Source organism: Andrographis paniculata, unplaced genomic scaffold (genome assembly GCF_009805555.1).
Source record: "Andrographis paniculata isolate CXL003 unplaced genomic scaffold, ASM980555v1 Contig86END, whole genome shotgun sequence".
NCBI lineage: Eukaryota > Viridiplantae > Streptophyta > Magnoliopsida > Lamiales > Acanthaceae > Andrographis > Andrographis paniculata.
This window is the reverse complement of record NW_026137624.1, coordinates 5,088,523-5,114,570: the sequence shown is the minus strand read 5'-3', so window position 1 is coordinate 5,114,570 and position 26,048 is coordinate 5,088,523. Positions and strand designations below refer to the sequence as shown.

General features: G+C 29.2%; 4 protein-coding genes across 7 annotated transcripts; 1 reads left to right on the top strand and 3 right to left on the bottom strand.

Annotated features, from left to right (window-relative positions):
• Positions 1-1,980: 1,980 nt before the first annotated feature.
• Positions 1,981-5,072, bottom strand: LOC127242358 (protein DA1-related 1-like). 4 transcript variants are annotated; one of them, XM_051261870.1, is made up of 11 exons: positions 4,958-5,072; positions 4,347-4,573; positions 4,181-4,271; positions 3,943-4,090; positions 3,662-3,782; positions 3,506-3,589; positions 3,316-3,435; positions 3,035-3,247; positions 2,901-2,963; positions 2,715-2,830; positions 1,981-2,464 (listed from the first exon to the last, which is right to left on the bottom strand). In XM_051261870.1, exons 2-11 carry the CDS (start codon positions 4,503-4,505, stop codon positions 2,071-2,073), a joined length of 1,509 nt encoding a protein of 502 aa, XP_051117827.1. In that variant the 5' UTR covers positions 4,506-4,573; positions 4,958-5,072; the 3' UTR covers positions 1,981-2,070. The 4 variants fall into 4 exon arrangements, with proteins under 4 accessions (XP_051117827.1, XP_051117826.1, XP_051117825.1 ...); XM_051261869.1 differs by having other exon boundaries at positions 4,921-5,034; XM_051261868.1 differs by lacking the exon at positions 4,958-5,072 and adding an exon at positions 4,729-4,863.
• Positions 5,073-10,942: 5,870 nt separating this feature from the next.
• Positions 10,943-14,239, bottom strand: LOC127242314 (BTB/POZ domain-containing protein At3g50780). The gene is made up of 2 exons (XM_051261802.1): positions 13,040-14,239; positions 10,943-11,972 (listed from the first exon to the last, which is right to left on the bottom strand). Exons 1-2 carry the CDS (start codon positions 13,673-13,675, stop codon positions 11,046-11,048), a joined length of 1,563 nt encoding a protein of 520 aa, XP_051117759.1. The 5' UTR covers positions 13,676-14,239; the 3' UTR covers positions 10,943-11,045.
• Positions 14,240-15,893: 1,654 nt separating this feature from the next.
• LOC127242278 (uncharacterized) lies at positions 15,894-16,887 on the top strand. The gene is made up of 3 exons (XM_051261758.1): positions 15,894-16,080; positions 16,210-16,494; positions 16,572-16,887. The coding sequence occupies exons 1-3, from the start codon at positions 15,981-15,983 to the stop codon at positions 16,649-16,651; spliced, it is 465 nt and encodes a 154-aa protein (XP_051117715.1). The 5' UTR covers positions 15,894-15,980; the 3' UTR covers positions 16,652-16,887.
• Positions 16,888-21,188: 4,301 nt separating this feature from the next.
• Positions 21,189-21,894, bottom strand: LOC127242231 (uncharacterized). The gene has a single exon (XM_051261693.1). It carries the CDS (start codon positions 21,830-21,832, stop codon positions 21,356-21,358), a length of 477 nt encoding a protein of 158 aa, XP_051117650.1. The 5' UTR covers positions 21,833-21,894; the 3' UTR covers positions 21,189-21,355.
• Positions 21,895-26,048: the final 4,154 nt, after the last annotated feature.

Sequence of the window (26,048 nt, the reverse complement as noted above, 5' to 3'; positions counted from 1 at the left end):
TTTTTTTTTGTGTTTGGAGTGTGACAGAAATTATTGATAAATTAGGGGTTAGTGGGTTTTGTGAATGAAACGACATTTGTGTTGTCGTTTTGCCATGTAGGATCAAACGCTAGAGACAGCCTTAAGATACCTTTTGATTAGTCGTAGGGTTTGATTAGTGTGTTGATCATTGATTGCCTTTTGTTGTTAGCAACTTGCACTGATTAAATATAATGATATTGTATTAATTATAAATTAATAATTCTTCCGGCTTATTTCGAAATGATCGTCTTTTCTTTTTATTTATTTATTTATTAATTAGTAAAAATATGTAAAATAACTTGATATTGTCGTTTTATAAAATTTAAATTAAATAATACTCCCTTCGTCTTAGATACCGTGTCTGCTACACTGTAGACACGGTATTTTATAAGGGGTGTAATTAGTAGATAATTAATAATATATTAGTGAAAATAATTATCCTATAATATAAATAATTATAAATTAAGATTAAGATAACTAATTAGTTTAATTAAAAAGTTTAAAATGAGATTAAAGTGTGTAATCATTTTCCAAAAAAGGAAAGTGACATGGTATATGTATGGTATATGTGATGGATAGAAACGACAACGTGGACGTGATATCTGGGCTGGAGGGAGTATTATTTTTGTAATTTGGGTAAACTAGTGGCATTTTGATATTTGTATGTAGAGTATTTTTATTAAATTAGAAAATAGATATTTTTGAGTGAACGAATAAAAATGTATAAAAAGTGCTTGGATTTGGGACAAAGAAAATATATAATAAATCGTACATTTTTTTCCTCTCAATCCAAAATAGTTTTGTTATTTCATTCTTTTGTACTTTATGTATAAAATAATTAAATATATTTTACCATTAATTTGTTATTATTTTTATTATAATAAAAAAGAGAAATTTTCGAGTGAATAAATATATTAAAATGATAGTACATATAAAATATAACTTATAGCATATGTAGCATGTTTGCGCTATTAATTTAAAAACTGAACAATATTTTAAATCTTGCACACATAAGTAATATTTCAAAAAACACAAGTAAAGCCTTACCCATTTTTCCAGGTACGTCCGGCTCTAAGGGTCTCATTTATTTTTTATGTATTGATATTTAAATATCAATTATTATATCAAAATATAGTACAAATTAATAAATAAATTACAAAAATACTTCAATTAGTGTTTTATAATTATAATATAATGACATTTGTACAAAAAATTATACAAATATAAAAATATTTTTAATATTAAGTAGCATAGAGACCGGCAGAGAAAATATATACATACAAACAATTAGCCAAAATGTATAATTTATGCAACAATACTAGTATTATTCTAAAATCATAATAATATTAATTATATTCAATAAATAAAATAACATATTTGCAGAAGTTCTAGACATATATTCGGAAGCTCATAATAATAATAATAATAATTTTGTATTCATACAATAGAAAATTCAACTGACTTTTCAATTAATATTATAAAAAATAAAATATATCATCTATATTAACAGAATATTTAAAAAAATTGTAAAAAATATTTTACACTTATATTCTTTTATAACTTTTGTCTAGTTGGCAAAAATATATCTCATATGTTACAAAAATCGCTATTTATGTAATTTGTCTGCGCATGACATTCACGTCACGCGCCTTTGACCAGATATATTTTGCAAGCTAGGTAAACACACAACAAAAGTGATAATGGGGTATAAATGTGAAATATTTTTTTGCAATTTTCCCACAAAACATTAATAATTTAATACAATTTTTTTTTTTTTTTTAATATTAACGGTACAATTCCATAGCCTAATATAAATAATATATTATTCAAAAATACAAAAAATTGTTTTTGCAATTTCTCAAATGGAAAGTCATTTATATTTCTGTTCATCAATATAAATATACCTAAGACATGCATATGATATCTATATCTATATTTATTTTCTATGGCATTTTGATATTTCTTTTCATCAAAATACTAACACTTCAATTGTATATTACCTTTTTCATACGGTAACTTCTTCTTCTCCAAGCGCTCCTTCAAAGGAAATCAGGGAAAGCAGCCGGTCAGCAGAATATGGTCCAGGGTTCTCTTCAGCCCATACTTGACAACTGCCCGATTCCCTTCCCGGAATCCGTCGCCGTACGCCGCCGACCCGTCCGTCTCGATCTGGTGCAAGAAGTACTCGCCAAGTTTCTTCTCGAACTCGGACCGTTTCCCCTTCTTCGACGATCCGGCCGTCGCATCGGACGGCGGCGGCGCGGAGGAAGAAGACGACGGCGCGTCGCTGCCGCGGGACGCCGAAATGATTTCGGAATCTAACCACATGTGAGCCAGCACTTGGCAGATGCCTTCCTCGACGTTCGGACTTAACGTTGGGTAGCCCTTCAGCCGTAGCCACGCGTGCATCATCTCGTGCGCGAGGATCGATCCCGTGAGTAGCCTGGATCGATGAGATTAAATCGATTAGATTAAGTGTTCTGGATTTTATCACAGGATTATACTACAAATTTATTTTACATTCAAAACCTCACATTAATATCTATTTATATCACATCAAACAACTATTCAAATTCAACTTTTTACTATTCATAAATCCAAACTCAGAAATCCAAACCCACACCCACAAATTCAAATAACTATTCAAATTCAATTTTTTCCAATAGAGTCGATGAAATTATAACGACGTTCACCTTGGAAGTCCGTATAGTATAAGAATCGCCGTCACTTCGCATTTCCGGATCAGCTTGTACGGCTCCGTGAACATGTCGATTATCCGATACCCTCCGATTCTCGGCCTCCTCGATATCTATAACGCATTTATTGGCAAAAAGTTTCGATCTTTGTTATTTTCGAACGACGAATTTATAGCAACATACCGTTCTAACGATTAGTTCTTCCGACAAACAGAGTCCTCTCGTTTCTGGGCGGTGATGATGACCCTGCAAAGCGCAAATCGATCGAAAAAAAAATTTCCATCGAAGATTATCGACGATAACGAAAAAAGCTCGACCTTCTTCTCCTCTTCCATGGCCTCGTTCAGCGCTTGTCGCTCGACTAAAAGTAACGGTATCGCCTGCTCGACTTTCATGTTTAAACCTTCGTAAAACTCCTGTATTTCGAGGTACAACGGCTGGCATTCGTGAGTCTCCATTATCGACGAGTCCAAGCACTCGAGGCAGAGCTTCCTCCCGTCCTCGAGCGTCAAATATCTCGCGTCGACCGGCTGCATTTTCCGTTTCTTCACATCCATACCTTTTCTTTTTATCATCTAATTTTGGGATTTGAACTTACCTCCATTCTTTCGCAGCTGCAGCATCGAGGCGTCTCGTCGTGCTCGTGCAACGGGCAGTACTTTTGCGGCCAGAACGGGTGCGCTCTGTACTCTATAAGTCCGGCAGCATTCACCGGGATCTGTCGTAATACTCGAAAAGATTAGCAAAAATCTGAAATTCATAATTCCGTCGCTAAAATTTACACTCACGAAGTTTTTGCAGACGTCGCACTTCGGATGATGCAGCTCTTTGTAGCAAGATTTATGGTAAGGCCGATTTTCGGACATGGAGAACTGCAACAGAGAATGAACAATCAACGTTGGAAAAATCTTTGAAGCGTTAAAAGTAATTGAACAATCGAGAACCTCTGGTTCGTTGATCGGAAGATCGCAAGCTCGACAACGGAAGCATTCCGGATGCCAAAAGGCTCCAATGCTGCTTAAATATCTTCCATAGCCAATCTCCCTATTGCAACCAGCACAGACTCTGCAATACAGACGATGAACTTTATGAACTTTCTTCAGAGACAATTCGTCGAACACCTATGGTGCGTAGTGAATCCATTAATGTCTGTCTAGCTACATTTTCGGATTGAGCTCAGATGTTCATCAATGGCGGCAAGTAGTTTGGACTAATAATTAATTACCTGTTTCCTGAAGGATAGTAGAATGGATTGGGGAAGAAGGAGCTTCCATAGTCGTACGGAGATGCTCGAGGAGGAGAATCCATGATCAGACTCTCCTGAATAGCTCTAGCAAGCTGTTCATCATCGTCTTCCACATTAGACTCGGTCTCTTGCAAAAATCACGAAAATCGCCGCTAATCAGCCAGATGTTGCAGAGATTTTTTTAGTCGATCGATTAAATTATTGATTGATTAATTACCTATTACTTTCTTCCCTTTCTCGTCCTGCTCAGCAATGGAGAGTGCGATAGCTCGATCGATCTCTTCCCTGTCGAAATCGGACGACTCGTCCTGTGTTGAAAATTCGAAGCTATAAATAAATTCAAATCTCATCAGAAATTGAACTCTGTGAGGATATTTGATTACCTCTGAAGCAGCAGCAAAAGCTCCATCGGAATTCACCTCCGCCTCCTCCTCCGCCGCCGCCGCCTCGCCGTCATCGTCGTCGTCATATCTCCGGCGGCGGTTTCGCCCTTCAGAGATTTTGTGGCTCGATCCTTTGAGAATTTTGGTAATCCAACCCATGAATACCCAAACCGATTCCAAATCAGGAACGCATCACATATTTCCCCAAATTGATTAAGAACACCGAACTACAAAAATTGGATCATCAAATTGGTAAGAGAGAAAGGCAAAATTAATCGATACTGAGGACTGAGAAGCGAAGGAATTGAAGAACCCTAATTTCATTCAGCAACAAAAATCAACATCAAGAAATCAGAAAAAGCTGACACAAGAAGGTACGAACACTTTCCAATTTCCCCACATAGTATCAATCGAACAAAAAGCATATAATCAAATCATGCCCTCTTTTAAAACCCACAACTGTCTGCAACTCTTTCCATTGTGAAAAGGGCAATGAAGAAACAACTAAATAAATGGGTAGGTAGAAAAGATCATGCAGTCTAAATACAGCCAATTATTCATTATCTAATCCTACCTTGACTTTTGATTAAATTTCTACGATACATACGTACATATGTAAATATATCTTCATTTATTTGATCTGGGCTTTCATCATTACTTCATGACAACTAATGTTTTCATTTCTTCTCTTGTCAAAAAATGAGATCTTGGAATAATCGAAAAGTGGATTGCTCATCAATAATCATTGGCTATGACACTATATTGATCTGTTGCTTTATTACAAGTGGCTGAATAGTGAAGTGAGGTTTTGGTTAAGGAAAGGGATGGCAGATGTGATCGATCAGACAGACCCTTTTCGTAGGATGTCTTTATTTTATTTTTTGGGCCTTATGAGTTATGATCATTGGATCGCTTTCCCTTTTAGATCACTCAAAGGCAGAAGTTTGTTTGTTTGTGTAGTAATGAATGAGTGCTGTTGATCGATCTAATTCAGGACTGCATGGAAGTCAGGATTCTTCAATGCTCTTGATCATGTATTGATCGATATTGTTGAATTAGAAATGAGTAAATGTCAAAACAAACTAGATATACAGTATTTTCCAAAGGTGGAAAACCAAAAGTGTAAGTATTTAATGTGATAATTACACTATAAAAAAAATACTAGTATATTTGTAATGAAATTTCGTCCTTAAAATTAACGTAGTTAACCTAATTTTATACCTAATTCCGTCTCTAATATCATTAGTAGCAGAAAAATAAATTTAGGAAAAAAAAAACCTTATTACAAAAATAATATTTTTTTTGCAGTGATAAGATCACTTCTGTTACGGTGGTGGTGGTGATACATAATTAGTCAACGCTATACTGATTAAATCTCAGTCGTTGGATTTGAGAATGGTCAATAATAATCATAGTTAATTTTGTAATTATACTATACACTTTAATGTGTAAATACGCATATATAAAAGAGCACGAGGTAGTCATACGAAAGCAATAATGTTGTCTTTTTTTAATATATATTTCTTGCTTTGATTATTCAATCACAGTAGTTTTATACATAATTAATTTTATATATAAACGTACAAACTCTAATACTCCCTCCGTTTCATAACTATGTATTCATTTGTTTTTTACACGAGATTTTAGAAATATTAGTATTATACTAGGATGCAGTAGGAATAAAGTAGAAATGACTAAAATAACTGGTGATATAAAGATAATAGCATTTGTGTAATATATTATAAGTTGTAAGGGTATTTGTAACGTTAGGTAGATAGTACAATTATTTAAAAAAAAAAAGAAATAGATACTTTGTTATGAGACGGACTAAAATGAAAAAATAGATAGTTTATTATGAAAAAAAATCACAATAAGAGTTTATAGATACAATAATGTAGTGCTTTTAAGAATATATTTTATAGCCTAATTATGTAATCAAGAGTGCTTTGTATAGAAAACTATCATAATTATATATATTTAATACTATAATTATGCAAACAAACGACAGCGACTTAGTATATATTAATTGTTTTGAGATAAATAAAATAATGTATATATACATATAATCGTTGATGAGTAGTACTGTCGACAAAAAATTAATAAGTAATTAAATATAATTAACTTTTAGAATAAACATATTTCAAAAGCTTCAGACTTTTTATTTTTCCTAAAATGTTGTTGTATATACATTATTATTATTTTTATGTTTGTTAAAATGCAATATATATATATCATAATTAATTTTGGTTATATATTTTACAAAAATCATAATTAGCGGGGATCAGGTGCACGGAGTATAATCCGTTAGAGCACAAAAAGAATACATGAAAATAATAAGATAATGTTTTCTCGATATATAATACATGCTCTAATTATGTAATCACGGTGTTTTTATAAAAAAAAAACAAACATAATAATTAATTTTATTTTGACGAAAGTACGGATTCGGGTTCCTGCACAAGAACAACCTATACAAATAATAAAATGGAGTTTTTTGTTTATATATTTCATGCTCTTATTATACAATCACAATGCTCTTATAAAAAATTAATATAATTAATTCTCTTTTGAGGGAGCACAAAGTCTGATTGGTTATAGCACAAGAATAGTCCATGCACATAATAAGGTGGGCTTTTTTTTTTTTTTTTTTATGTAATTAGAATGCTTTTTCTATAATTATATTAATAACCGGTACAGATCCAAAAGGAAGACGACGACGACGACACTCCTATCGTTGGCGTCCTGCGCTCCTCGTCTTGCCGCCAGCAAACTTTTCAGAAGCCCACTTCAATATTGTACCTGTCATAGATAATTGCAAAATTTTTTATTTAACTCATAAATTCCGCATTTAAAAATTGTGTGGTAAAATTTAAATTAAATAGACATAAAATCAATACCATTAATATAAACACTATTAAAAGATCTTGAATAAGTGAAAAAAATAAATTAATTATAAGTACCGAATGAAAAAAACTAAGAGGCGATTATAGAAAAAAACGACGTAACTATAAAAAAAATTACTTACAAAAGAAGAGAGAAGTAGACTGAAATTACATATTTACCTTTTAATTAAATATTAACTATTAGATTAACATTTAAATCAACGAATCAAATCAGCAGACTAATGGCCGCATGATGGGATCATACTCCTTACTATGTGTAAAAGTAAGTTCATTCGCTTTTAGTACCAATTTTAATATAGTGTTTGCTTTTTATTTTTTTATAGTAAAAAAGTAATTAAAAATAAAAATAAAAATTGTAAAAAATAGTATAACTTTTTTTTTTTATGACAACCAATAAAAAGTAAACATATATATATTTTTAATGACAAATGGAGTATTTTATAAGCTAAATATAAATTGCAAATGATTATTCAAAAAAAAAAAAAAAGAAAGAATGAAATAGAACTTAGCTACGGTCTATTCACACTGACATGTAAATGTGTCAAGTTTTGATTTGAAATTAAATTTTGATTGAATTTTAATCTAAATGATAGTATATTTTATATAAGATTGTATGAGAAAAAACAACAATATTTATTGGACAAAGTGAATAGTAATAATTTTGATTTTTTTTTCTTAAAAAAAAATCAAACTCACCCTAAGGACTCTTATCAAATACTACATTTGAGAAATTTTAAGGGTTTGTTTAGTATTTTGATTTGATTTTTCTTTTACGTGAGATATAGAAAATAGTGTTGATTATATAAAAAATAATATTTTACATTTAATATTGACTTTTGTGAAATGATAATATATATATATATATTAAGAATTGTGTCGAAAAAAAATTGTGAGAAAACAAACTCTAGCATTTTTGGATTAGTGAATAACAATATTTCTACCCTTTTTTTTTTGTTGTCATAGTCTATGAATATAAACTTTACAGTTATTTTCTCCAATTTCGCCGGTAAGTAGTCCAAAATAAAAATATTGCATACACAACCAAAAGCTCAAAAGTAACCAACCATAGACTTTGTGTTCCAAAACTTTTCAAAAGGTAACGGAAGATACAACATTTGAAAGTTGATTAATCGCGAAGATTGTAGCGCTCATTGATTCACAAGCCCAAAAATTCTCTTTGAACATTTCTTTCTCTACCATACTTTGACATTTTTCTACAAAATGTCTAATTTTTCTTTTCGCCATGTCTTTTTATCGGTGAGATGTTTGAAATATGTAAATTGATAACAAATTCAAGGTGGCGGCTACAGTTCTGAATTTAAAATTCAGCACTGTACTGACAATACATCGAAGCACACGGTGTGTTGTCAGATAGCACACATTATTACTACCGGCAGCATACCGTCTGCATTAGTATAATACAAATACAGCACATGCTATAGTCTTATACAACACTACTAATACTTGATTTCAGCTAATCATATATTGTTATACAACACATTTATAATTATGAACTCACAACACAATACAACACATGAACTGACAGCACATGCTATAATCTTATACAACACAAATACTAATTGATGTCAGCACAATGCTTACTGATATACAACACGCTATAATTATAAAGTAACAACACTTGTTATTATTATACACAAACATGTGTTGTGTATAATAAGATCGCGTATTATTTGTATATATTACGGGAATCAGCACCGTGCTGAATTGCTGAATTTCTCAATTCAGCGTACCCCAAATTCAGCAATTTTGCATATAATGGATGAACTACGTAGAATTGTATTTCTTTCATTCTCAATTTACAAATAAAGAATCTTCTTATTCTTATCTACTTCAACTTCAATATTTTCTTTAAATCGTACATATTATGTCTATTTTCGTCTCAAATTGAAGAAGACCATTCAACATTGACCTTTTCATGATCACATTTAGCTTAAAATAGCTAATGTGACTTGGGCACATATGTAGTAAATATATTTCATTTTTTCAAAGCTTCTTTATCTACTTGTCCAACATCATATAAATTGACTTTAATCTTTTTCATTGCATTTTTTATTCCTTTAAAATCTTAAAATCTCAATACACCTTCACATCTTTTTGGACCAAATAAATAAATATATAAAAACAAATAAATGTAACTAAAAAATTTAAGGATTGTTGACTTTCATTTAGCAAATGTAAATGATATCATACTGAGGATTGGTTACAAACTTATTAATTATTTTATAGCAATTAATTTATGGTCTAGAGTTAAAGTTTTTTTTAAAAAAAAATAAATAAATAATTTTTTTTACGAATATTATTTAAAGTTTGAGTTTCTTTTATACGAAATTTGAGGTTTGTTATTGATTATTAATAATTTTTTTCTTCATTTAATTATAGCCATTGGATATTATATTTATATATAGTAATCTATGATCACGAATCATGTCATGTGCCTAATTGTAATTAAGGAATGAACTCATCAGATTGTTTTGATATTCAACAATTGTATTTTTTTTTTTTTTTTTGGAGTTTCTTTGATAGACTGTATTAATACGAAATTGAAATTCTTTATATTAATAACATTTACATATTTATAATAATTTATAAAAAGTCTAAATAAATTTAAAATTCTATCGATCATTTAAATAACATAAATATCATAAATATAATATATTTATATATATATATATATATATAATGGTTTGAACATAATCTTTTGCAAAATAAATAATAAGCTTTATTTAAAAATTAGTTAGTAAAAAAAATAAAATAAAATCAAACTAAACATAAAGCCTAAGACTCCTTATAGATACACTTTTTTTTAAATCTTCATATCATTTATCAGTAATAATTTTTTTAAAATTATTATATGTAAATAGTACATGTTTTTTTATTTAAAATATTACCTTAAAAATATATTTTTTTATATAAATATCATATAAAATAGGGTAGTGTATTTTATTTATTGCGTGGAACCCTTGGTGTTAATCATGTAAAATTTGCACGAAATATTCTCACTGTTTGAAACTGATGTTTAGTTCTAAAAAAATTTAAATTATACAAGTTTTATAAAAATATATATATATAAAATATGTTAAATAATATTTTTGAATAAAATAAATAAATAAATAATTGATTAATCATTCATTTTGTAATTTTTTGGAGACAAATTGTTATCTGATTTTTAGAAATACTATAAAAATAAATGATTTATTTATTTTATTCAAAAAAAATATTTAAAATATTTCACGTTTCTTTTATTGATATAAAACTTGTTTAATTTAGGTCATTATTTTAGAATCAAACAATAATTTTGGATAAGAAATGTATTTCGTGGAGACATTACATTAACACAAAAAGTTTCAGACAATAAATAAAACACAGTGCATTAGAAAAAAAAAATATTATATAATTTACCCTATAAAATACTTTAAAAAAAATGAAGAAAAGATTACCATAAAATAGCACCATAATATTAGTTCATAATATCATCTTGTCATTAATTCTAGTAATATTATTTTAGTAATTTAAAGTTAAATTAATTGTTTATTGTAATACATTGTATAAAAATTAAAAAAAAAAAAAGTTGAATGTTAGATATAATATTATTTTCAAAAACTAAATAAATAGTAGTTTTTAAAAAATATGTTCATTTTTCTCTATAGTAACATTATCATAAAAAATAAAATCTTGAAAACCAAAAGCATGCAATTTCTCTCCATATAGAATCACAACAAATTTGTCACAATCGAACATCTTCACAACATTTCCATCACACCAACGTTATGATCAATCAATCAACACGCGCCGCCGCCGCCGCCGCCGGCCTCGCCAACGCCCGCCGCCACCAGACCTCGAAAGCCCGCTGGAGATTAGGACAGCCATCGCCGTTCGTCAGAAAACTCCCGAGCCACGAAAGCAAGAGGGCCCGCTGATCCTCCATCGGGAGGGTCAAAATCGTCCTCCCGATCCCCTCCTCGACAACATCCCGGTCGAACAATCTGCACCCGTGCTGCAACCACTTATAGTCGTCGATCAGCGGCGGCAGCCACAGATTCAGCAACGAGTGTCGCGTTTCCTTACACGAAAGCACCGCCCCCTGTCCGATCAAGACAAAGATTCTCGCGCTAACCAAACTAACATAATGGCGAACAACGACAGGAATCCCCGAATGGATCGAAACCAGCTCGCGCTGATTTGCCCAAATCACGGCAACGTCGTCCCCCGCCTGCCTGTCGGATAAAATATCGAGCATCCATAAAAGGTTATCCGCCTGTAAAGCAATCGGCTTCGCCGCAGTTTCTCTTACACTCATAGGTTTGTCATCCAGCTTGGCTTCGGCGGCTTGTCTGAACAGAGACAGCAGAGAATCTAGGGATGCTTGGAAAGCAGCGAAAATGGTTTCATTACACGAGCCGTCGGCGGACGAGGATGAAGTGCCGCGGAGGAGTTTGAGTACGATCGACTTCATTTCCCGTCTCCCCTTTTCCTCTTTGCTTTCGAGGACTAACTCCAATATGCGACAAAGTGTGTCCTTCGGCGGCTTTTCGGTGACAGACGATACTCGTTTTAAAACTGCCCCGACTCCGATGCCGTGACCCTCGAGACGAGTGACGGATGCGACCACTTTTTCTTCCTCATCCTCGCCCACCCACGGAACGGCTTCCAAATATTCCAAACACGATCGGATGCATTTAGTGAAACCGAGTCGCTCCCCGACCTAGACACATTTAGATAAATATTTTGTAAGAGAAAATGTAGCGATAACTGAAAACAATAAGAAATCTATTTCCTACTTAACACTACCACAAAATGTTAATTTATCTAGGAAAATTATCTTGGAAATAATTAGTGAGACAATTTTATGTAACAGAATCTTTCTTTAAGACAAGTTAGTGTCTTAGTCAAGGTTTGAGATATTACTGCTACAATTTATCTCGACCATAATTTTTAAGGTTATTTCATGACAATTGCCGAGATTTTTCAATTAAATTAATTGTCTCGTATCTAAAAAGATTCCAAGACAATTATTTTGAGATAATTTTACACTTTTCTAGTAGTGTAAGGATTCAAACAATTGTAACAATACAATTGCGCCCCCTTATAAATTTTGTAGCGAGCGAGCAAAATTTCAAACGAAAAGAAACCACCGAATTCTCATAAAAAAACACACTTTTAAGAACATCGATCAAGTACCTTAAAGATTTGTGGTAACTTTCTAAATTTCATAGCAATTTAGCAAAATATCCTTAAAAGAGGGATATGAATTCAACATCTCATAAACAAAAACATTAATTCTCAAGAACAACGATCAGCGACTACCTCAAAGATTCGCAGCAAGTTCTAAATCTTATACCCATTTAGCGAAATATCCTTCAAGAAGGGTATGAATTAAACATCAACAAAAAGCGACCCCCAAATTTCTCAAGAAAATCGATCATCATCTTCCTCAAAGATATGCAGCAATTTCTAAATTTTATAGCCAATTAGCAAAAAGTCTTAACAGAAGGAAATGAATTGAACATCAACAAAAACGACCACCGAATTCTCATAAACGTAAATATTAATTCTCAAGAACATCAATCATCTACTAATTTGCAGCAATTTCTAAATTTTATACCCATTTAGCAAAAGGGACAACCAAATTCCCACAAACAAAAGCATTAATTCTCAAGAAAATCGATAATCAACTACCTAAAAGATTCACAGCAACTTCTAAATTGTAAAGCCAATTAGCAAAATTTCTCATAATCAAAAGCACTCTCAAGAACATCGATCATCAACTACCTTAAGTATTCGCAGCACACGGGGAACACTCTGCTTGATCAACTGCTGCTTCATTTCTTGGCAGTACATAAGGCCAATGGTTTCGGCATAAATCTCAACATCGTCACAGTTATCAATTTCAAGACAAGGGAAAACAGGCTGCTGTTCGGATATCCTAGTGGCAAAAAAGCTGCTGTTTTCGACAAGTATACTTCTATGAACACTCAGCTTCACAGTAATCCCCTGTTTTCCAAGCAGGATCACCTTTAAATCACCCGTGCCCGCCTCACCGTACTCGATGGTAACCTTCCTAGGCATATTTTCGACCTTATTCGGCCCCGGCCTGCCGGCCTTTTCATTGGACAATGGAGCATTAAGAACAATTGCATCAGAACCATTGGCTCTTTTCTCATCGACAACAAGAAGGCCAGCATTTGTTGGACCTGATTTCACCTCATTTATCGAAACTTTCTTAGGCTGAATTGAAGAGTTTTGAGATGGTTGTTTAGCTTTGTTCAGAGATGGCTGTGGCTTAAATGGCTTTTGAAAAACTCCTGGAGAAGGGCAACACCAGAAGCCCTCTGGGGTCACTGCAATTGGGACGTTTTTAATCTTCGTCTGCCCCTTTTCTAACCTAGGAACCCTAATTTCCGCCATGGGAGTGGAGATTTCAAGCTCGAATCGAATCACAGTGCAGTGAATTCATTAATTGAAGAAGAAATTACAAAACCCTAGAAATTGGGGGAATTTGGGATAAACAAAAGCAATAACAAGCAGCAGAAAATCCCTAATTACAGGATATAAATCGATTACGAAGAAGAGCAAAAACAACCCATCAGATCAAATTGGCCAAGAAATTGAAGAGAAGGTTAGTATTGAAAGGGCTTCTTTGTTACCAATTTCTTGAAAGCTTCGAAATCTGGGAGATTTCTGATATCTTTCTTCCTCATTAATGTATTTAGGAGCAAGTAAAAATGATTTGGGAGTGCTTTGATGGCAAGCATCAAGGGAACCGCTTTAAGAAAGGAAGTGGAATTATCAATCATGAAAGAAGGCTACCAAATTAATAATTTTTTTTTAAAAAAAACGTATAAAAGCTACAGACTCACATGGCGAACTGGAGAGAGAGAAAAGCTGAAAATTTGATGCAAAACCGTTAAGGGCTATGGCTGTTTTGGTAAGTTGCAGACGCAACTGGAGCTTTCTGTTTACATTTTTATATTTCCAATTTTTTTTTTCATCATAAATACTGACATCATTTGCTTTGTAGGTCTTTTATGGGAGACGATATTATTGCTTCACCTCTGTCATTATTCTTCTTTCTCATCATAAAACCAATAAAGGTTGTCAATTATTTATTGGGCCCAGAATATTTTCCTTTAGATAATTTTAAATTTTTTTATACTTATTTATTATTAACAAAACAATATTTTTTTAAAAAAATTAGTCTTTCAGTCTGATATATATATTTTTTTTAAATTTTAAAGATATTAGTATTATATTGGGATATAATTAAAATAAAAATAAAAAGATTAAATTAATTTTATTAGTATGATATAATACAAATGTAATGATATTAGTATAATATATTATAAATTAGAAGAGTACTTGTAATATCAGGTAGGTAAATAGTACAATTATTAAAAAAAAAAAATATTTTGAACGAAAATATAAAAATTGATAGATTGTCAATGGACGAGTATTACATAAATATTATTTTAAATATTTATAATATTATCAACGGTAATTTTAGGTCTTCTAACTGTATTTTTTATAACTGGAATATTATATTCGCTTAGTCTAAATTATAATTACTTTTTGCGTCATTTATTTAACATTCAAAATATTTCCAAATATCACCATTTCTTTAGTAGGAATCGAAAAAAGCAATAGAAATAAGGTACTTGGATACCCATATAATTAAACTTCAATGGAAAAGAAAACCCTAATTATATTCAAAAATTAGCAAAAGAACAAAAGTTGAAAAAGAGTGGACCACCTCACTCACTCATCATATGGTTTTGAAAACCCTTTTTCACTTTCTCTTCTTTTCTTACATCCTTATGATTATTTGTCGACGATAGCCATGGCCATGGACCATCCAAGGTTAAGGTTTCATCCAACTCTTCAAGATAGGATGCATGCAGATGCAGAGATCTTGACTGTGTCCTAAAAAGACACCACAATCCATCATCACTGCTCTCCCTAATTTTCTCATTAAACAGATTCCACGTGTAACGAGTCGGATCGTTCGTACTCGAATAATTACTCTTTGTGGGCTTCACGACACTCGGTAGCCTTACTAGAAGTCTCATTACACTACTACAAATGCACACAATGTGAGAAAATTTTTAACATAGAAAATCTAAAACTCACTTGACCTAGTCCCGTAAGGGATGATCTGGTAGTTTAAGGGTGAACTCGTGACTACGGGGTCCTGGGTTTAAATTTTTTACGCCTTTGAATTTTGTCTACCACACATAATTCGTTTCAGCTTGATTGTGATTGTATGTTTCTTGTCTGCCACACATGGTTCGGTTGAACTTAGGGTGTGTTTGTTTTGGGGTTTGGATTTTGAGTTGGAATTTGAATAGTAAAAATTTTGAATTGGAAAAGTTGTATGATGTGATATAAATAGGTTTTGATATAATATTTTGAATGTAAAATTAATTTTTAATATAATATAAAAAATAAAAAAATAAGTGTTTGATTTGATGTTTTTGGGAGAAAAAAAAATGAGATGAATAGTGAAAATTAAATCCAATCCCCCAAACAAACACACATTTGTTCAGTAATTAATTTGCCAATGATCTAAGAGGGCAGATATAATATTAAAAAAAATCTTTTTAAAAAAACATATGAAATCAAGAAAGTCAAATTTCAACACCTAATTCGAAAAAATAAGGGTTAACTTGATTTGCAGAGAACAGAAGAGACAGGAAGAAAGGATCCAAATCAGATTATGGCTACAGACAGTAGCAAAGATTCATCACTGAGAATTTGTCATCTGTTAATGGCTGCCCTTTTCGCCCTCTCCACCTGCTTCCAATTCAACGATCCAGGTAAGCAAAATTAACAAATCAATCCAAAAATCAGAAAAATCAAAATAAAATTAAAAACCCTAATCCCCAAATCCCATTAACCATCTTCAATTAATCTAATTTTCTTGCCAATAATTAAATCAATTCCAGATTGGTATTTATGGATTCCTCTGTACGCCGCCGCTTGTGCTGCCAATTTGAAAATTCCCAATTCGAAAATATTGGCCAAGTTTGGATTTTGGGTTGGAGCTTTCTTGTTTGTAAAAGTTGCTGCAATCGAGGGGGTTCTTGGGGGGACACGTGTCGCCTGGTCATTGGGTATGAAGGATAGGGTTGTGAGGGAGACATTTGGGAGTGGGCTGGTGGTTAGTTCCATGTTCTTGTGCCTGGAAAATCCATCCAGCTCGAATCATTCTGGCACACTTTCAAAATATGGTAAATTTTGTATCATTATTAATTACTGATTAAGGATGTCAGGATCGACTGCCCGATTTGATGTTGTCTTGTTTTAGGGTTGAAGATGCTGGTTGGAGTTTCGTACGGCCTTAGCTTGTTCTTCTTTGCATTTCAATATGGCGAAATGAGGTACTGATAGTTATTGTATTGTTTTGTAGAATTTTTTAATGTTTGTCGAAATTTTGGGTGATTTGGTTGTGTTTCTTACACTGCTGATGATATGACTGATGAAGAATGTTTGATGAAATTGACATTGTTGCTTGACTGGTCTGATCGAGACATGTATTTACCGGAATTAATTACTCCCTCAAGTTGTTCGATGAAATGCCTCCCGAGGAATTTTTGCAGTAGACATTTTGTTCGATTAAATTCCACAGCTGTTGGCTTTGTTTACTTATTTTTTGAAAAAACTTTGAAATATTGTCCTATGTACGGCTAAAATATAATTAGTAAGTAATTAAAAAATTTATTAGTATAATTATAAATTAAAATTAAAATAACTAAATAGTTTAATTAAGATTAAAAAATTATGAAATATAATTAAAGTGTATAATTATATTTAAAAAAAAAATAAATTATGTGGGAGTTTAATTAAGATTAAAAAATTATAAAATATAATTAAAGTGTATAATTATATTTAAAAAAAATTATGTGGGGCGGATGGAGTAATTATTATATAAATACATAGTATAAATTAAGAAAAAAATACAAAAGTATTTTTATTAGACACTTATAATACAAATTCAATAATATTTTTGGAGTAAATTATACAAATATAAGAATATTTTTAATGTTAAACACAAAAGACAAATAGTGGTCGGGACGGAGGGAGTATCAAAATCATTGCTTTATGTGATAGTTTTAAATGATAAAGATAATTATGTTATTTAATATATATATATATTTATATGTTATACTTTCTTTAAGATAGTTTCTAGTTTATTATTATTATGATATTTTTTTATAAAAAATAAATTTATTTTTCTTATTTATCTATCATAAAAATAAATAAATAAATAATTGTACTAGTTTTTCAAAAAGAATTATATCATTTTTAATCATTTTCCTATTTATAAAAATAAAGAAGCACAAACAACATTAAAAATTGTGTTCAAACTAAACAAGTTTATTTTTATATGAGAATAATATTTATAAAAACATAGTATTATTGTATTTAATAAAAAGATACATTCAACAAAATTCAAATAAATATACATGATTCACTTAAACTTTAAGAGAGAAAATTGTGACCAGCAATAAAGGGTGTGTTTGTTTAGTATTCTAATTTTAACTATGTTTTTTTTTTTTTTTTTTTTTTTTGGAGTTATGAGAAATTGCATCGTTAATATATAAAATAATATAGGAAAAAATTATTTTTTATCACAATATAATTAAAATTTATCAATTTTATAAAAATTATCAATTTTGGTCTCAATATAATAAGAATTTATCATTTTTTGTCTCAATATAACCAATATTCATCATTCTTGGTCTAAATATAAATTTTTAATTAATGTTAGTCTAAATATAACCAAAACTCATCATTTTTTGTCCCAATATAATCAAACTTTATCTTTTTTTGTCCCACCGTCAACAAACCGACGGAAAATGCTGACGTGGACTTGGAAGATTGTGCAATTTTTTCGAATATAAATATAAGGTTTGATTTTTTTTCACATCAATATTTTCCGTCGGTTTGTTGACGGTAGGACAAAAAAAGATAAAGTTTGATTATATTGAGAACAAAAATAATGAGTTTTAGTTATATTGAAACCAAAAATAATGAGTTTTAGTTATATTGGAACCAAAATTGATAAGATTTTTATATTGGGACCAAAATTGATGAATTTTGATATATTGACACTAAAAATAACTTTTTCCCAAATAATAATTTATAGTATTAAAAGTGTTTTTTGTTAGAAAATATAATATGAATTGTATAGATAAGAATTTTGAAATTCATCCAAACAAACCCACTCTCCCAAGTGGTATTTCCTAGAGCTAGGAACTGGATGGGCCGGGCTAATTAGGCCCAGCCCAACAAACTTTATCATTTTTTATTTTTAGTCGGTTTTAATGGGCTCATAATTATATTTAAATTATATTTTTTAAAATTCAGAACAATTCTAGGTAGGCTATGGAGAAACCGGTTGAGCCAATAAAAACATTAAAAAAAATTGGGTAAATTATATAATATTCTCTTATATTTTATTAAAAATTTATATTTTATTGTCCAAAAATGATGTTTAATTCTGAATAAAGATCTAAATTAGTTTTATAAATATCTTAAATATCTTTTAAATAAAATAAATAAATATATAATTGAGCAATTATTTATTTTTATAGTTTTTTGTAAAAATTATATAAAAATTTATTTTAAAACAATTATAAAATAAAAGATTAATCAATTATTTATTTTGTTTATTTTATTCAAAAAAATTAGTATTTAAGATATTTCATCTTTTTTATTTGTATATTTACAATCAAATATCAATTTTGGACCAAAATGGTATTTCGTACAAATTTTACATTAACATAATGAGATTTTACGTAATAAATAAAATGAGAAATATTTTATACATTTTTACTAAAATATAAGAATGTGTTATATAATTTACCCTATTTTATTCGAAAGATAAAACCTAGAAATAAATTTTACTATATTTTAGTTACCCTTAATTAAATAATTTCAATTACATAACTAGACAATAATATATATATTTTTAAAACGATAAAAGACATTTAGTTACCAAAAATAGTTAAATTGTCAAGCGAAACGATAAAATTTATATCGCAAATTATGGATTCAAGTCTGCAATTTTTTCAAATTTTGTCTGTAACATATAGTTCATCCTAAAATTAACGGCGTGATTTAAAAATAAAAATAATTTTAAAAATGATCCAAATAAATCAAATATATTCTCTTATAATAATATCGAATATAATAATTTGCAAATTATATTAAAATTAAAAGAATTACAAAAAATTTAAACTCGTAATTCGAGAATTAAAATTGAGTGACGAACAAACCCAATGATTGCATAGAGCCATAATGGTTACAGCTCATTGACATTGAATTTAGGGATCATTGGATTCTTCGACCTGACCTCAGCTGAATCTCAAGTGCAAGGAATGGACAACCAACTTATTTATTTATTATTTAAATATGCCTGAATTTTGCATGGCCCATCAAATCATATCTCATTATTTGGCTCCATTCATGCATCAATATAATTAATCTTATTATCCATTACTCAACCCTTTTTTTTATATATATAATATTCATCAAGGCTTGTTGAGATAGAAGCCAGAGAATGTTTTAAATAACCTTGGAATTAATTATATATATTTTTTCTTGGTATAATTTTTGTTTGATTATTTTTCTAATGATTATTTTCTTTTTGGTTTTTGTCTATGTGTGATTGTTACATTTGTAGTTATTATCTATGTGTATCCTTTTTTGTTGTTCCTTAGTGAATATTTTGTGTTTGTGTTTTCGGGTTTTTTTTTTTTTTTTATTTTTTATTTTTATGGTAGTGTTCGACCAAACTATGTGTTTTTGTTATTTATTTAGTGTTTTGTGTTCCTCTCGGATTGCTTGTGTTCTTCCTGGGTAAGATGTCCCATGTGGTTCTGTCTCTGGAGATTCTTGTGATAATGATCGATCGATCCATGTGCTTAGACTAAAGAACTTTGTTCTTAGCCCATCAAGTTTTGTACTTAAGCGGTAGAGTTGTGTGTCTAAGTTACTTTTTGCGCCTAAAACTATGTGTTGTTCTCTAGTTAACGTCAAATAAAGTGGAGCTCTTGTTATGTTATTCTAAGTTTTGTTTGGTATATATTTACATTGCTTTGTGAATATACATGTATATTGTTGAATTATGAAATAGTTTGTGTGCTCGCTTAAAATTTGTAGATTCACGTGTTGAATCTGTTCAAATTTATTTGTATGCTTATATAGTTTTGTAGTAACTATATGTATACACGTGTTAGATTATTGTGTATTCAATTTAGGTGCATATTAGAACCTATGTGTTCTTTCGGTGTGTGTTTAGGGGATTTTTACCAAATTTTTCTATTTATTTAATTTTTTTTTCAAAAACATCAAATCAAATATCTATTTTTTATTTTTTATATTCAAAACTATCACATCAACACCTATTTATATCACATCATACAACTATTCACATTCAAAATTTTTACTATTCAAATCTCAATCTAAAATCGAAACCCCAAACAAACACATGTGTGTTATCTTTAATGTGTATTTCGGTTTGTTCATAGACGTAGCAAGAGACAAAAGGTGGGGATGAAATCTAATGGTGTAGGTAAAACTACATGTATGTAAATATGTAACTGAAAGTTGGTTATATAGCAGTCAAATTATTGAAAATTTTAGCCTTTCGAAACCTTTTTTTTTTTTTTTTTTTTAATTATACAACTATTGTTATCTTTTTAATAAAATACTACTTCCGTCTGCCTAGGGTACATTTACCTTTTGCGTTATTATATTTCACATTAAAAATATCCTTATATTTGTATAAAAAAAAATTTGTACAAAATATTTTTCTATTAGTATTATAAAACACTAATGGAAGTATTTTTGTAATTTTTTCTTAATTTCTACTATATTTTAATATAATAATTAACATTCAAATATCAATACGGAAAACTAAATGGAACAAAATGTAGTATTATTATAGTTAACCCTATTTAAACAAAAATACAAAATTATAATTAACAAAGACTTAACAACACAAAATGCAAATAAACTGCCAAACACATTTTACACCATCTACAGAAAATGGTCTCCTACGGGAAATTACTAAAACGCCCCTCCCTACTCAGGTATGGCGGTTAACCTCTCCGCAAACTTCCCCCGTCGCGGGGCGCCGCCGCATCGCCGCCGCCTCCGCGAACCCCCAGCGGTGGCCTTCGCGCCATTCTCTCCAGAGAATTCTAGAGCGTTCCTGCAACTTCCGATGCAATCTCCGAGGGCGGAGCTTGCTTTGACGGCCAATGCCGCCATATCCTCCGGCTGCAGTCGGCGCCTCAGCCGGCTCAGCGGCAGCGCAAAATAGAGCTGACCTGACTGCAGCTCCTCGCCGTCGTTCATGGCCGATACGACGCCGTCGAAATCTAGGTCGTCGGAATTGCAGACGAAACAGCCTGCGACGGAATTGATGTTGTGCAAAACGTAAGAAACGTTGACAGGACAGTGAAATTCCTGTAAAGTTCCGTCGTCGAGAATCAATTTGGCGGTGATCGGAAAAGTTGATTCGCCGGATTTGCAGACGTCCATACTCGTCTTCTTCATTGATCTATTGTTTCTTCTTCAATACACAGAGAGAGATGTATATCAGTATATATTTATATATATATTAATTTGTATGTATATATGTGTAGGTGCGTAGGGAAGGAGGTGAGTAGGGAGTAGGGAGTGCCAGGCTGTCAGCGAGCTGGAATCATATACGGAAAGGATTGCGTCGTTATGGTGTGGCCCACTTTTAAATACTAATGTTTTGTCGTTTTCCTATCTCTTTTTTGCTTTGTATTTTTGTTATGTAGTTTAATTTAGACCATATATAATTAACAAAAAATTTAAAAATATATTGATAAAATAATTATTAGTATATAATACTATTTCTTTCCCATAAAATTAGTAACATTATATTTTGTACATAAATTTTTTAATATTAATATTATATTAGTTTATAATAAAAATGACAAAAATATTTTTATTAGATTGTGTGATATAAATGTAACGATATTTGTATAATATATTTAAAGTTGTAAGAAGGGACAAAAATAGAAAATAATATCTTATTTTGAGATGGACAAAATTAAAAAATTGTATCATTCCAGACGGGAATAGTATAATACTTATAAATTAAGATTAATAATTATAAATAATTTAATTAAAATTAATAAAATTATAAATTTTAAAATTTAAAATATAATTAAAATGATGTAAAAATCGACAAAAATAGAAAAAAAAAGATGAAAATGAATGCTTTATGAGGACAGAAAGAGTGTTATATGTTGATTTGATGTTATTATGCTGTCATTATCTATCTGTTTATTTTGTTATTTAGATATGTTGAAAATTAATTTATTTACTTTTTAATAATTATGCTTTTTTAATTCAATAAAAAATATATTTATATTTAACACATCATTATAAAAAAAAAAAAAGGGCTGTAAAAAAGCACATGAGTTTATAGGGATAAAAAAAAGACTTGATATTTTATTTATTTATATTTACTTTTTAAATAAATACATAAAAAAAAGCCGGTAGACCAAAAGAAACTTATGAGATAAAATAATATATTATTTGTATTCATATATTTATAGCTTTTATTATTATTTTTTTAATTTTTATCAATTTATTTTATTTTTAATTCTTTGTATCCATATATCATAATATATTATACATAAATTCAAAAGAATTAATTTACATTCGGATATAAAAATAAAAAAATAAAAAAATTTATTAATTTACATTTTATACAAACATGTAGAAGAGATGGAGCATTTGGGTGTGTTCACTTTGTGTTTGTTAGTAAAAATATTATTGATGTTACGTACGAAAAATTGTATTGTAAATGTCAATACTCAATATGATATTGAATGATATTACTAAATACTTCCAATTTTTGATGTACTTATTTATTTATTTTTGTTTGTCTCATTTAAAAAATATATATTCTATTATAGTAAATTTATAAATATACAAATATCAAAATAATTATGACTTTTATAAAAAAAAAAATTACTTCTTTTGTACTTAGAACAACAAAAATATTAAAACTATTTTACATAATTATACTATTTAATAAAATATTATTATCTTTTAATCTATTATAAAATAAATAAATATATACATGCAATTGGATTGAAAATATTATTTTATATTTAACTTTTTTACTAGTTTCAAATCTATCCAAAATATTGAGAAAAATTTAAAATATATCTAAATACATTATATTCCTTTCTTTCCATTCAAACTTACAATTTTTACAATTTTGGTATGCCTTTACAAATGTATCTTATTTCTTTACCTTGTAGTAAAAATAATATATATATACATATATTAATACTAAATTATTCTTATTTTTTTTATATAAAGTATTAATGTATAATTATATATATAGCTAATTTATATATAAAATATTCTCTCCGTCACACATACCACATTACTAAATTATTCTTATTTTTTTTTATATAAAGTATTAATGTATAATTATATATATAGCTAATTTATATATAAAATATTCCCTCCGTTACACATACCATATCCACGTTGCTGTTTCTGTCCGTCCTACATTCCATGTCACTTTTATTTATTGGAAAATGACTACGCACTTTAATCTCATTTTAAACATTTAAATTTATTTTTTAAATTTTTTTTAATTAAATTAATTAGTTATCTTAATCTTAATTTATAATTATTTATATTATAAAATAATTATTTTTACTAATACATTTTTAATTATCTACTAATTACATACTAATTACATCTCTCCTAAAATACTATATCTACAGTGTAGCAGATACGATATATGGGATGGAGGGAGTAATAAATTATTTTTTTTAAAACTTTTAAAAAATATACTCCCTCCGTCCCATAACAAAGTATTCATTTTTTCACTTTAGTCTGTCCCATAACAAAGTATCCATTTCCTTTTTTAGTGATTGTACTATCTACCTAACATTACAAATACCCTTACAACTTGCAATATATTACACAAATGTCATTATCTTTATATCACACAATACTATAAGGGTGTGTTCGTTTGTAGGGTTTTAACAAAATCCTACTATTCATCCAAAATTTTTCCCCAAAAAACATCAAATCAAACACCTATTTTTCATTTTTTATATTATACTAAAAATCAATTTTACATTCAAAACATCACATCATCACCTATTTATATCACATCATATAATTATTCAAATTCAAAATTTTTACTATTCAAATCTCAACTCAAAATCCAAACCCCCAAACAAACACATCCTAAGAATATTTTAGTCATTTATATTTTATTCTTACTACACCTCAATATAATACTAATATTTCTAAAACTCAAAGCAAAAAGCAAATTGATACGTAGTTATGGGACGGAGGGAGTATATTAGATCGGGGATAGTATATACTTCCTCAATCGCAACTGAATATATATATTTTTTTTATCATTTTTGTCACTTCCACTAAAAAGTATTATTCCCTCTGCTGTGACGGATTAAGGTTAAATGATCGACTAACAAACAAAAAACGTAGAAAAGACAAAGATTTACGTGGTTAAAAAAAGCGAGTTTGCTACCTCCACGGACAGAAACGGATAACTGATTTTATTGCAGGATTTGAGCCGCTTGGCCGCATGGCCTGGTCGTTTGGCTTAGCCTAATGGCAGCCTGTCAGAATGGGAATACATGTCTATTTATAGTATAACTTATGTCAATAATATTTGAATCATATATCTAAATTTAGGATATAATATCTAATATCTAAATCATATCTGTAGAATATAATACCTAATATCCAAAACATATCCCTAAATTCAAGGCATATCAACACCCTCCGTCCCACAGCATTAGTCTAATTTCTTTTTAGTACAAAATTTAAGAAGTATTGTGTTATGTAGGTAATTACTAGTTTGATTTAATATTTGTAATGTAATTTTATTTTAATTATTTTTTTGTTAGATAATGAAAAACTAAAAATTAAAATAATATTATTTATTTTTTATATTAAATATTTTATTTATTAAAATTAATTTTAAAAAAATAAAATATTATGCGAACTCTAAAATAATACAAGCAATTACAAATATTTTACTCCTAAAAATACTTTGACTGATTTCTTTTATACAAATAAGATGGAGATAAATAGAATGGGTAAATATACCTTTTAACTTTTATATAATTACAAATATATCATATAAATATAAATAATTTATACATATAGTACAAATAATAAAAATATCAGAATCATCTTATATATTTTTACTAATTAATAAATTATTATTATTTTTCTAATTTATTATAAAATTTCAAATAACTCATTATTTTACAAAATATGTTTATGAATATTATGCGATGATCTAATTAAAAATATTGATAAATTTATACCCCACTTAGAAATTTTTATATAAATCCATCGGTAAGTTTCATTAATATATATATATATATATATCAGGATATGTATAATAATTAATAATTGGCTGTAATCCAATTACATAATTAAATGAAATAAAAACAAATTAAATTAAATTAAATTAAAAGAGAAGGATGGATACATGCATTGTATAATAAATGCATTGAATTTGTTAGGTTCATATCAGTTCCAATAATGGGCTAAGGCTATACACATAGGAACTATGAAATCGATTGTGGTAAACACAGTTTTATAATATGCATTTAGTTCTTTTATTATTTCAAATAAAAATTAATAATATTTACTTAATTCAGTTTTTAATAAAAATATTTTTTTTTGTATTAATTCAAAATATTATTTTTACCATTTTCGTCAG